The following is a 13,902-nucleotide window of genomic DNA, read 5'->3' on the forward strand; positions in this document are numbered from 1 at the left end:
CCACATCCACACCCTGCTCCTCCTGACTTTTTGGCAATTGTGTCTCATCATCGTCCACCTCTTGTGACACTTTCCCACAATCTCCTTTGTGTGACCGGGGCTCATCAAAGCTTTGGGCAGCTCTACATGCGATCTCATCTTTCCGTGTGGAAAGACAAAGTGGTGGTGGTGGTGATGGCTAAGTGACTGGAAGCATTATCCACTATACAACCAACAACCTTTTCACACTGCTCTGGCTTCAATAGTGGTGTGCTGCGGTCCCCCAGAAACTGGGACAGGAAGGTCGAGCAAGAGAATGTGGGTCTTTGTTGTGGCCCACTTCCACCTTGCCCACGGCCTCGTCCTCTGGATGCACATCAGCATCAAGTCCACTTCCCCATCCCTTGCCCCTTGCCTTAACCATTTTAAATGGACTACTGCACTTTTTCAAATGCTCAACACAAATGTCTTTATTACTAGCGAAATAATATGTGATCAGTATGCCTGCAAATCTATGATTTTGCAAACTCAAACACCAGGCAGGCCTCAGCCTGACCTAACAGACTGTATTCAATTTATTTTTTTTTTAATTTAATTTATGCTAAAAAGTGATGTATAGAATTATATTATCACACAGCCAAAAAATATGTACACCGGCCTCCAATGCCCAAACTTAGAGCACAGAGATATATGACGGTTGACTTCTGTAATGGACATACAACACTGGCAAATCTGTGGCCTTTCAATTTTTTTATGCTAAATAATGCTGTATAGAATTTGAGTGTCACAAAGCCACAAAGTAAGTACACCGGCCTCCAATGCCCAAACTTAGAGCCCAGAGATATATGACGGCTGTAATGGAAATACCACACTGGCAAATCTGTGGCCTTTCAATTTTTTTAATGCTAAATAGCGTTGTATAGAATTAGAGTATCACTCAGCCAAAAAATAAGTACACCGGCCTCCAATGCCCAAACTTAGACCACAGAGATATACAGTATGATGTTTGACGGCTGTAACGGAAATACCACACTGGCCAATCTGTGGCCTTTCAATTTCTTTTGATGCTAAATAGTGCTTTATAGAATTTGAGTATCACACAGCCACAAAGTACACCGGCATCCAATGCCCAAACTTAGAGCACAGAGATATATGACAGCTGTAACGGAAATACCACACTGGCAAATCTGTGGCCTTTCAATTTTTTTGGATGCTAAATAGCACTGTATAGAATTTGAGTATCACACAGCCACAAAGTAAGTACACTGACCTCCAATGGCAAAACTTGGAGCACAGAGATATATGACAGCTATAACGGAAATACCACACTGGCAAATATCTGGCCTTTGAATTTTTTTTTAGGCAAAATAATGCTGTATAGAATTTGACTATCAGACAGCCAAAAAAATACACTGGCCTCCAATGACCAAACTTGGAGGACGCAGATATATGAGGCCTTTTTCGGTGAATTTAAAACATCAAAAAAAAAAAAAAGGGGGACACAAATGTAGCACACACAACTATGCTACATATGTCTGACAAACTATAATTTTTCATCAGGCCTCAGTCTGACAGAACATACTTTTTTTTTTTTTTTGGGGGGGGGGGGAATTTTGGGGAAAAAAAAGGTATATAGACAGTAAATAAGCTGCAGCAGCAGCAGGCAGTTAGGGAGCTTTGGGAAGGATGCAGTGGGACCACAAATTAGCCCTAAAACGACTGTTGGTTTCTCAGGAGTTGTGGATGTAAGAGTTGTAGACCTACACTAAGGCCGGCGTCACACACAGCGTAAAACAATACGGTCCGTATATTACGGCCGTAATACGCTGAAAAGTCCCGAAAAAAGTGGTCCGTAGCTCCTCCGTAGGCAGGGTGTGTCAGCGTTTTTTGCGCATGGCATCCTCCGTATGTAATCCGTATGGCATCCGTACTGCGTGGTTTTCTCGCAGGCTAGCAAAACCAACATACCGCTATAGAAGTGATCCATGTGTCCCAAAAAGAAAAGAAAATATATATATACTGTCTATATATATATATATATATATATATATATATGTATATATATATATATATATATATATATATATATATATATGTCAGTAGACACATATATTAGAGAGAAAAGCCGGTAATTCAGTGCGGTGTACAGTAAAATCACACTGACAGCTTACAGTAGAATAGGTAGAATAAATGTGTACACATAGAATAGGTATATATATATATATATATGTCAGTGAGACACATATATGTATATATATTAATATTTATTCCAGCGCTAGACAGCTTGAAAGCCGGTAATTCAATTACCGGCTTTTTCCTTCTCCTTCCTAAAACCCGACATGATTTGAGACATGGTTTACATACAGTAAACCATGTCTTCTCTCCATTTTTTTTGCAGATTCCACACTACTAATGTCAGTAGTGTGTATCTGCAAAATTTGGCCGTTCTAGCTCTTAAAATAAAGGGTTAAATGGCCAGGGAGCTTTCTAGGTAATTTCCCACGATCTATGAACAGCCAGCAGAGGGCGCCTCACCGCAAATGAAGCTAAATATAGATCATTGATCTATTTTTAGCCTCATTCCCTGGGGTTTTGCAGCGAGGAGCAGCCTGCATTAGCACAGCTCCTTGCTGCAAAATGTTTTAACCCCTTCAGAAGGATTTACATCGTTGGACGTTACAGATCTGCGGAGGGTAAGTATATTGTTGGTTTATTATGTTTTTTTACTCACAGAACGAGGGTCTTCAGTGACTGGATTGGGCGTTGAATAAAATACTGCAACAACCATTGTTTTTATTTCATTAAAATAATTTTAAATAATGTGTTTGTGTTTTATTTAACCCTTCACTACAATTGGATTAATAATGGATAGGTGTCATAATTGACGCCTCTCCATTATTAATTAGGCTTAATGTCACCTTACAATAGCAAGGTGGCATTAACCCTTCATTACCCCATATCCCACCGCTACACGAGAATGGGAAGAGAGTGGCCAAGTGCCAGAATAGGCGCATCTTCCAGATGTGCCTTTTCTGGGGTGGCTGGGGGCAGGTGTTTTTAGCCAGGGGGGGGCCAATAACCGTGGACCCTCTCCAGGCTATTAATATCTGCCCTCAGTCACTGGCTTTACTACTCTGGCGGAGAAAATTGCGCGGGAGCCCACGCCAATTTTTTCCGCCATTTAACCCTTTATTTTAAGAGCTAGAACGGCCAAATTTTGCAGATACACACTACTGACATTAGTAGTGTGGAATCTGCAAAAAAAATGGAGAGAAGACATGGTTTACTGTATGTAAACCATGTCTCAAATCATGTCGGGTTTTAGGAAGGAGAAGGAAAAAGCCGGTAATTGAATTACCGGCTTTCAAGCTGTCTAGCGCTGGAATAAATATTAATATATATACATATATGTGTCTCACTGACATATATATATATATATACCTATTCTATGTGTACACATTTATTCTACCTATTCTACTGTAAGCTGTCAGTGTGATTTTACTGTACACCGCACTGAATTACCGGCTTTTCTCTCTAACAGCGCTGCGTATTTCTCGCAAGTCACACTGCTTGTCCGTGTGTAATCCGTATTTTTCACGCTTCCATAGACTTTCATTGGCGTATTTCTTGCGCAGCACGGTGACAAACGCAGCATGCTGCGATTTTGTACGGCCGTAGAAAGCCGTATAATACTGATCAGTAAAATACGGCAAATAGGAGCAGGGGCATAGAGAATAATTGTGCCGTATTTTTTGCGAGTTTTACGGACGTAGATTCTGCGCTCTTACGTCCGTAAAACTCGCAAGTGTGACGCCGGCCTTACTCTAAAACCACGATTCTGACTCTATCTCGGCAGCAGCTCTCCCTACTCTCGCTGAAACAGGAACAGAATGCAGCGAGCAGGGCGGCGCCAGGTCTCTTATACTTAGGATGTTGCTGTACTGCCCACCCAATCACTGCACGACCACAACAAAGATGGCTGAAGAGTTTCATGGCCTGGCAGACAATCCCTGCATCGTGATTGGGTCTCTAAAGTCCGCCAAAACTGCTGGGTGGAGACTACAGTTACTGCCGAATAATCTCGGAAATGCTCGCTGCTCGCCGAGTACACCGAGTACCCCGATACTCGGGCAAGTAATGAATAGTGGCGAGCACGATCGCTCATCACTAATCTTTTTCAATTACATTTTTACCATTACAAGTTACGTAATTAATTGATCATGTAATGCAAAGATTCCTCCTAGAATCACATTATTTGCAGTATTAAAAATGCAATAGTAAGGAAACACCGCAAAACTCAATGTACATTAAAAAGAATCTATCAGCCCAAATTTACACTTTAAACCAACAACTTAGCCTTGTAATGGATGGAACCACACTAAAGCTATGTGCACAAGTCCAGAATTGCCATGGAAATTTCTGCGGCAATTCCGAACTCACTGCAGCGGGAAAAACGCATGCGGAATTGGCATGCATATTCCCGATAAACACTAGGGTTTTTCAAGCATGATTAGCTTGCAGAATGTTAGCGTTTTCCAAGCGATCTGTAGCATCGCTTGGAAAACTGACTGACAGGTTGGTCAAACTTGTCAAACATAGTGTTTGACTAGTGTGACCAACTTTTTACTATTGATGCTGAATATGCAGCATCAATAGAAAAAAGATCTAATGTTAAAAATAATTTAAAAAATAATAAATCGTGATATTCTCACCTTCTGGCTTCCCCGGCAGCCTTTCCCGCTCCTCGCGATGCTCCGGTCCCAGTAATGCTTTGCAGCAATGACCCCAGATGACATAGCGGTCTCACGAGACCGCATGTCATCACAGATCATTCTCACAATGCGTTATTGGGAATGGGAGCATTGCGAGGAGCGGGAAGGCTGCCTGGGAATATCACGATTTATTATTTTAATTCTTTTTTTTTACAATTATATGGTTCCCAGGGCCTGGAGGAGAGCCTCCTCTACTCTGGGTACCTACAGCACATGATCCGCTTACTTCCCGCATGGTGGGCATAGCCACATGCGGAAAGTAAGCGGATCAATGCATTCCTATGTGCACGGAAGCCCTGCGATTCCGCACAAAGAATGAACATGCTGAGTTTTTTTCCAGAATGCAATTCCGCCGTGAAAAAAACATAGCATGTGCACAAAAAATGCGGATTGCATTCTAATAAAGAGGATGCTTAATGTATACATTTTGTCTGCGGTTTTATCGTTTTTTTATAGCGAAAAAACGCGAAAATTCTTGAACATATGCACATAGCCTAAAAATCATTGTATTGCCATTCAAATCGGTTCTTTTTCTGCCTCTCTGAGTTGCTGGTTTTTGTTCATTCTACCTCACAAAAATCAGAATAGAAACCGATCAAAAAATGTCATGTTCCCAAAAATGTGATCAATACAAACGTCAACTCGTACCTTGCAAAAAAATAAGCCACCACATGGCTCTGTCAGAAGAAATATGGAGAAATTATAGGTATCAAAATATGGCGCTACAAAGCGTCTTTTACTGTGTGACAGCAGCCAGAGAAACCTGATATACTGTAAATCTGGTATTACTGTAATGGCATCTACCCAAAGTCGCCTAATCACTTATACTGCATGAGGAATGGCGTAAAAAATAAATAGAATCAATTATTGACCTACTACTGACTTTTTCACTGGCCTCCCAAAGATCGCATTAAGGCTTGATGCACATTTATCCTGTGCTCTGCGCTGAGTGCTTCAGATGGTCTGTCAACATGATCACTGCACCCTTAGATAAATTAATTGAGGGGTGTAGTTTGTAAAATATGGTCATATATGGGGGGGTTGCTGTTTTGTCACCTCAGGGGCTCAATGGGTCTCTGCACCCGTATACAATAACAAAAAATCTGCACTACAATATGGCGCTCCTTCCCTTCTGAGCTTTGCACTGTGCCTCAAATGTAGTTACTGATTACATCTAAGGTATTGGCACACTCAGGATAACTTGCACAACAAACTGAGATGTTCCTTTTCTCCAATTAATTTAATTTTGGGGCTAAAACAACATTTTTGAAAAAAAAATGCAATTTATTATTCCTTTACCGGCGTGTGATACAAATTTCTGTGAGGCACATGTGATGTCAACATCCTTACTGCACCCCTACATCAATTCATTCAGAGGTGTAGTTTGTAAAATGCCATCACTTATGAATGGGGTTTCTGCTAATCTTGTGCTTCAGGGAAGCTGCCAATGTGACACGGCACCCTCAAACCATTCCAGCAAACTCTGATCTCTAATTTGGTGCCTCTTCCCTTCTGAGCTTTGCAATGTGTCTCAAAAGTAATTTTTGACCACACAAGGGGTATCGACATACTCAGAAAAAAATTCTCAACAAATTGTATGATTCAATTTCTCCTTTTACCCTTGTGAAAAAAAAATTGGGGCTAATAGAACATTATTATGTGAAAAATGCGATTTTTTCATTTTCGCAGTTGTACCTTATAAATTTCTATGAAGCACCTGTGGTTTCAAGGTGCTCACCACATATCTAAATTCATTCCTTAAGGGGTCTAGTTTTCAAAATATGGTCACTTGTGGGGTGTTACTACTGTTTAGGCACATCAGGGGCTCTCCAAACTCGACATGGCGCCAGTTCTCCATTCCAAATTTCAAAAAACTGACCGTCACATCCAAACAAAAAGTAAGTATGAACAGGTGCTAACCTAGAGTCACCAACTTATAAACACTCAAACAAAAAAGGCAGAGTGATGCCTTGCTTCTTTGAGCTCTCCATTCCAGCCATTTTGACATTCAAAAAGTCAATCGGTGCTCCTTGTCTTCCAAGCCCTGCCATGCACCCAATGTCTTTTCCCCCTTTTTGGAGGTATCTGCGTACTCAGGAGAAATTGCACAACAAATTTTATGGTCCATATTCCAAAAATTGGGGGCTGAAATACAATTTTTGTGAAAAAAAGTAAAATGTTTATTTTTTCCTTCAACATTGCATTAATTCCTGCTAAGCAGCTGAAGCATTAATAATCTTCTTGAATGTGGTTTTGAGCACCTTGAGGGGCGCAGTTTTTAGAATGGCGTCAATTTTGTTTTGTTTTTCTATCATATAGACTCCTCAAAGAAACTTCAAATCTGAGGTGGTCCATAAAAAAATGGTTTTGTAATTTTTTTTTTTTTTTTGGGGGGGGGGGGGGAATGAGATACTGCCGATCAATGTTTAACCCTTCTAGCTTCCTGACAAAAAAAGTAATATTTGAAAAATTATGCAGATGTAAAATAGACATATGGGAAATTTTATTTATTAACTCTTTTGTGTGATATAATTTTCTTGTTTAAGGGCATAGGAATTAAGAATTTGAAAATTGTGAGATTTTCGCAAAATTTCCAAAGTTTTCAAAAATATAAGTCATAGTAAACTAATTTGATCATGATCATGAAGTAAAACATGTCATGAAAAAATGTTCTGAGAATCATTGGGGTCCGGTGAAGCGTTCCAGAGTTATTACCACATAAAGAGACACTGGTCGGAATCATAAAATTTGGGCTCGTCAGGAAGGTGAAAACGGGCTCGGGGTTGAAGGGATTAAAATACAGAACCTGCACCTAATGGTGTGAATCTATATATACTGTATATATATATATATATATATATATATATATATATATATATATATATATATATATATACATATATATATATAATTACTCAGTAGTTCAATAATTCTATGCACAATTATATGTATATAAATAGTTTTCTCATGTACTCTACCTCATGATGTCCAGCTCACTATTTTTTTTTTCGAATTTCTTTGGACTTTTCTCCACACTGTGTTTTGATGTTAGAATCCGTGTATTATATACTGTATTATATTACGGTCAGCCCATTTTTGCAAATAGTTCATGTTGCAATAGACTTTCCCAGAAATGTCCATGCAGCTGTTGTATAAATACACTTATACTAACAGAACTGATATTTATCGACCTTTGGATGGTTCGGTAATATTTATTTATGAATAGATAAGAATTTACGGGAACTTTTAGCCCTAAGGTTGGCATAGTTTTGCACTGTGAAATTCCGGAGAGATATAAAGGATGATTTAGAAAGTGAAAAGTCGAAAGAAAAGCAGAGAGACAAATAGCCCTAAGGCATGCGAGGTTCAGCTTGACAGAATATTCACTCAAGGTGCATAGTTTTTAGATAGCCTTTATACTGCGCCGTGGCATGACACCTACTGTTCCATGTTAATCCACACACCAGGGTCTGCTTCATCTGGTGCTCCCTACTCCATCGATCTGCCGTCCTGCATACTGTGCTGTCCTGGACCTTAATGATCCAAATGCCATCCATCCAGACTTTCTTCTCTGCACCTTTGCCTCCATTCCTTCTACTCACCGAAAACCTATGACTTAGGCTGGCGTCACACTTGCGAGTTTTACGGACGTAAGAGCACAGAAACTACGTCCGTAAAACTCGCAAAAAATACGGCACAATTATTCTCTATGTCCCTGCTCCTATCTGCCGTATTAAACTGATCAGTATTATACGGCTTTCTACGGCCGTAGAAAATCGCAGCATGCTGCGTTTGTCACCGTATTGCGCAAATAAAACGTCAATGAAAGTCTATGGAAGCCCCAAAAATACGGATTACACACGGACCAGCAGTGTGACTTGCGAGGAATACGCAGCGCTGTTAGAGAGAAAAGCTGGTAATTCAATTACCGGCTTTTGCTTTCTCCCTCCTAAACCCGACATGATATGAGACCTGGTTTACATACAGTAAACCATCTCATATCCCCATTTTTTTTGCATATTCCACACTACTAATGTTAGTAGTGTGCACATGCAAAATTTGGCCGTTCTAGCTAGTAAAATAAGGGGTTAAATGGCGAAAAAAATTGGCGTGGGCTCCCGCACAATTTTCTCCGCCAGAGTAGTAAAGCCAGTGACTGAGGGCAGATATTAATAGCCTGGAGAGGGTCTACGGTTATTGCCCCCCCCTGGCTAAAAACATCTGCCCCCAGCCACCCCAGAAAAGGCACATCTGGAAGATGCGCCTATTCTGGCACTTGGCCACTCTCTTCCCATTCCCGTGTAGCGGTGGGATATGGGGTAATGAAGGGTTAATGCCACCTTGCTATTGTAAGGTGACATTAGGCCTAATTAATAATGAAGAGGCGTCAATTATGACAGCTATCCATTATTAATCCAATACTAGTAAAGGGTTAAAAAAAAACACACACACATTATTAAAAATTAATTTATTGAAAAAATCACAAAGGCTGTTGTATTAATTTATTCTACTCTCAATCCACTCACTGAAGACCCTCGATCTGTAAATTAAAAAAATAATAAACCAACAATATACATACCTTCCGAGGATCTGTAAGGTCCAATGATGTAGATCCATCTGAAGGGGTTAAAATATTTTGCAGACACGAGCTCCGCTAATGCAGCTGCTCATTTCTGCAAAACCCCGGCGAATGAAGCTAAATATAGGTCAATGACCTATATTTAGCTTCATTTGCGGTGAGGCGCAAATTTTGCATATACACACTACTAACATTAGTAGTGTGGAATATGCAAAAAAAATGGTGGTTTACTGTATGCAAACCATGTTTCATATCATGTCGGGTTTAGGAAGGAGATAGCAAAAGCCGGCAATTGAATTACCGGCTTTCTGCTATCTAGCACTGTATGAAGTAATAATATATATACATATATGGGTCTCCCTGACATATATATATATAGAGAGAGACAGTATATATGTTTTTGTCTTTTTTTAACACATGGATCCCTTGTATAGCTGTATGTCGGTTTTGCAAGCCTGCGATAAAAACACGCATTACGGCTGCCATACGGATTACATACGGAGGATGCCATGCGCAAAAAACGCTGACACACCCTGCTTACGGAGGAGCTACGCACTATTTTCGGGACTTTTCAGCGTATTACGGCCGTAATATACGGACCGTATTTTCATACGCTGTGTGTGACGCCGACCTTAGAGAGCCAACCTTACCAAGTTGGCCAATTAGGCTATGTGCACACGTTGCAGATTAGCCTTAGAAATTTCTGGTGCGGATTCTGCCTCTCCTGGCAGAAAACGCACCTGTGGATTTGTCGCGTTTTTTGTGCGGTTCCGCAGCATTTTTTGTGCATTTTTGCTGCGGTTTTCTTGCGGATTTGCTGTGTTTATTACCCCTGCGGTTTTCAATAATGGAATGGGTACAAAAATGCTGCAGATTCACAAAAAAGAAGTGACATGCTACTTCTTTTAAACCGCAGTGTTTCCGCAGAGGATTTTCAGCAAAGTGTGCACAGCATTTTTTTTTCTCATTGATTTACATTGTACTGTAAATCATTTGCGGATCTGCAGCATTTCTGTGCCTCAAAAAAGCGCTGCGGATCCGCAGAGAATCCGCAACGTGTGCACATACCCTAGCACTCAGGCTGCATGGTGGCCCTTGTTAGCCTCGCACAGCTGCTTTTCTTCAGATTCACTTTCCTTTCTTCCTGCTTCCAAAATTGACATCACAGTTGAGTGGGGCAAGCAGATGTAGGCCTAAGAATGGCCATCCCTGCCTTTCATTTGCAAGTTGAAGAGAAAAGCCAGCGACAGTGTAGTTTAAAGAGATGAGCGAATATTTCAATGTTTGGTTCAGATAACGATCGCCAAATTTGCAATATTATAGTCAATGAGAGGCAAAAACAAATGCATGCACAATACCATCAAACAGTGCCAAATGCTGCCAAAACACATCAAATTACGGGCACACACCAGGAAAGTGGCATCAATTCACCCACAGTACAGATTTTAGCATGGCACTGCAGCAATCAGCCAGGCATGAGGTATCGGGGTGTGGGACATCATTTACAGCTTTCAATTGAATGTCACAGTAAGACGAGGTGGGTGAGGGATCGGTGTAGGGCCCCTTTGCTGGGAGCCCTGATACCACATGCAAAACCTCTACCTGCTTTCATGCTGAGCCACACTCAGGTGGCACAAATATCAGTTTAGTAGACTACTATTTTCAGGAAAATCTAAGGATAGTAACACAGGGAAATGCAGCATCATAACCATTCTTCCCTATGCTCACACATTTTCCTTCACAATATCGGTGTTCTGTCTCTGACATCTAATCTGTTATATCTGATTATTTGTTTACATAATTTTGCAGTTATTTATTAGTATGAGTATACAGAAATGTGCATATTCATAATCTTTATTTGTTTGGAGTGTTTTGGCTCCCTCTAGCGGCCAGAGTCATGTTTGCAGTCCTAATTTCTATTTTCTGTTTCTGATACTCCTCCCCTTTTTGCAATGTATTATGGTAGCTCAGCCTCCATTTCCCTCCATTTTTCCTTCATCATGTATCCAAGAAGGAGCACATCCATTACTGTCCCCTTGCGATTGCATTGCCGGTATGTATCTATGCATTCAATAGTTAATTTTTGCTCTATATTAGCCTAGCTTAGTCAATTGTATCCCTAGTTCAGTTACTAGCTTTGCAAATGTTCATGCATAATGTACAACATTTGTAGTATATATTTCTGCTGTACCATGCACTGATTGTATGTATATGATTGTTTACAGTTTCACTGCACCAGTATACTACTACGTGCTATAACAGCACAGTCTCAACCACAGTCTCCTTATTGGACTCCGGTGTTATGACCTGGTGGTCAGGACAATAATGGACCTGGTGGTTAAGAGCACACGGAATGACCTGATAGTTAATGATAATAAGGACAAGCTCTGGGACGTGGGAACTCTGCTGACCGCAATCCCTAAACCTATCAAACACATTAGAAATAGCCGTGGATTGCGCCTAACGCTCCCTATGCAACTCGGCACAGCCTAAGAAACTAGTTAGCCCTGAAGATAGAAAAATAAAGCCCACCTTGCCTCAGAGAAATTCCCCAAAGGAAAAGGCAGCCCCCCACATATAATGACTGTGAGTAAAGATGAAAATACAAACACAGAGATGAAATAGATTTAGCAAAGTGAGGCCCGACTTACTGAACAGACCGAGGATAGGAAAGGTTACTTTGCGGTCAGCACAAAAACCTACAAAAAGACCACGCAGAGGGCGCAAAAAGACCCTCCGCACCGACTCACGGTGCGGAGGCGCTCCCTCTGCGTCCCAGAGCTTCCAGCAAGCAAGACAACAAATTAAATAGCAAGCTGGACAGAAAAATAGCAAACCAAAGAAATACAAGCTGGAACTTAGCTTCTGATGGGAAGACAGGTCACAAGAACGATCCAGGAGTGAACAGACAAATACTGGAACATTGACAGGTGGCATGGAGCAAAGATCTAAGTGCAGTTAAATAGTGCAGCAGCTAACGAATTAACCTCGTCACCTGTGAAACTCAGAAACACCCACCAGAGGAAGTCCATGGACAGAACCAGCCGAAGTACCATTCATGACCACAGGAGGGAGCCCGACAACAGAATTCACAACAGTACCCCTCCCTTGAGGAGGGGTCACCGAACCCTCACCAGAGCCCCCAGGCCGACCAGGATGAGCCAAATGAAAGGCACGAACCAGATCGGCAGCATGAACATCAGAGGCAAAAACCCAGGAATTATCTTCCTCACCATAACCCTTCCACTTGACCAGGTACTGGAGTTTCCGTCTCGAAACACGAGAATCCAAAATCTTCTCCACCACATACTCCAACTCCCCCTCAACTAACACCGGGGCAGGAGGATCAACGGATGGAACCACAGGCGCCACGTATCTCCGCAATAACAACCTATGGAACACATTATGGATGGCAAAAGAAGCAGGAAGGGCCAAACGAAATGACACAGGATTGATAACCTCAGAAATCTTATATGGACCAATGAAACGAGGCTTAAACTTAGGAGAGGAAACCTTCATAGGAACATAACGAGACGACAACCAAACCAAATCCCCAACACGAAGTCAGGGACCCACACAGCGCCGGCGGTTAGCGAAACGTTGAGCCTTCTCCTGGAACAATGTCAAATTGTCCACCACATGAGTCCAAATCTGCTGCAACCTATCCACCACAGTATCTGCACCAGGACAGTCTGAAGACTCAACCTGCCCTGAAGAGAAACGAGGATGGAAACCAGAATTGCAGAAAAGCGGCAAAACCAAAGTAGCCGAGCTGGCCCGATTATTAAGGGCGAACTCAGCCAACGGCAAAAAGGACACCCAATCATCCTGATCAGCATCTCAGATATGTTTCCAAAGTTTGATTAGTTCGTTTGGTTTGGCCATTTGTCTGAGGATGGAAAGCCGAGGAAAAAGACAAATCAATGCCCATCCTAGCACAAATGGATCGCCAAAACCTTGAAACAAACTGGGAACCTCTGTCAGAAACGATGTTCTCCGGGATACCATGTAAACGAACCACATGCTGGAAAAAGAATGGCACCAAATCAGAGGAGGAAGGCAATTTAGACAAAGGTACCAAATGGACCATCTTAGAAAAGCGATCACAAACCACCCAAATGAGCGACATCTTTTGAGAGACGGGGAGATCCAAAATAAAATCCATAGAAATATGCGTCTAGGGCCTCTTCGGGACCGGCAAGGGCAAAAGCAACCCACTGGCACGAGAACAGCAGGGCTTAGCCCGAGCACAAGTCCCACAGGACTGCACAAAAGAACGCACATCCCGCGACAGAGATGGCCACCAAAAGGATCTAGCCACCAAATCTCTGGTACCAAAGATTCCAGGATGCCCAGCCAACACTGAACAATGAATCTCAGAGATAACTCTACTAGTCCATCTATCAGGGACAAACAGTTTCTCCGCTGGGCAACGGTCAGGTCTATCAGCCTGAAATTTTTGCAGCACCCGCCGCAAATCAGGGGAGATGGCAGACAAAATTACCCCCTCTTTGAGAATACCCGCCGGCTCAGGAACACCCGGAGAGTCGGGCACAAAACTCCTTGATAGGG

At 41.8% G+C, this 13,902-nt stretch overlaps 1 protein-coding gene across 1 annotated transcript in view; it reads right to left on the minus strand.

Moving 5' to 3' along the window:
- Positions 1–7,784, minus strand: part of LOC138637845 (C-reactive protein-like) — an 86,794-nt gene extending 79,010 nt beyond the window's left edge. Inside the window, exon 1 of the mRNA XM_069726772.1 lies at positions 7,730–7,784. Within this exon, the coding sequence (XP_069582873.1) occupies positions 7,730–7,734 (5 nt within the window). The 5' untranslated portion in view covers positions 7,735–7,784. The remainder of the gene's footprint in view (positions 1–7,729) is intronic.
- Between the last annotated feature and the right edge of the window lie 6,118 nt (positions 7,785–13,902).

Source organism: Ranitomeya imitator, chromosome 1 (assembly GCF_032444005.1).
Source record: "Ranitomeya imitator isolate aRanImi1 chromosome 1, aRanImi1.pri, whole genome shotgun sequence".
Lineage (NCBI taxonomy): Eukaryota > Metazoa > Chordata > Amphibia > Anura > Dendrobatidae > Ranitomeya > Ranitomeya imitator.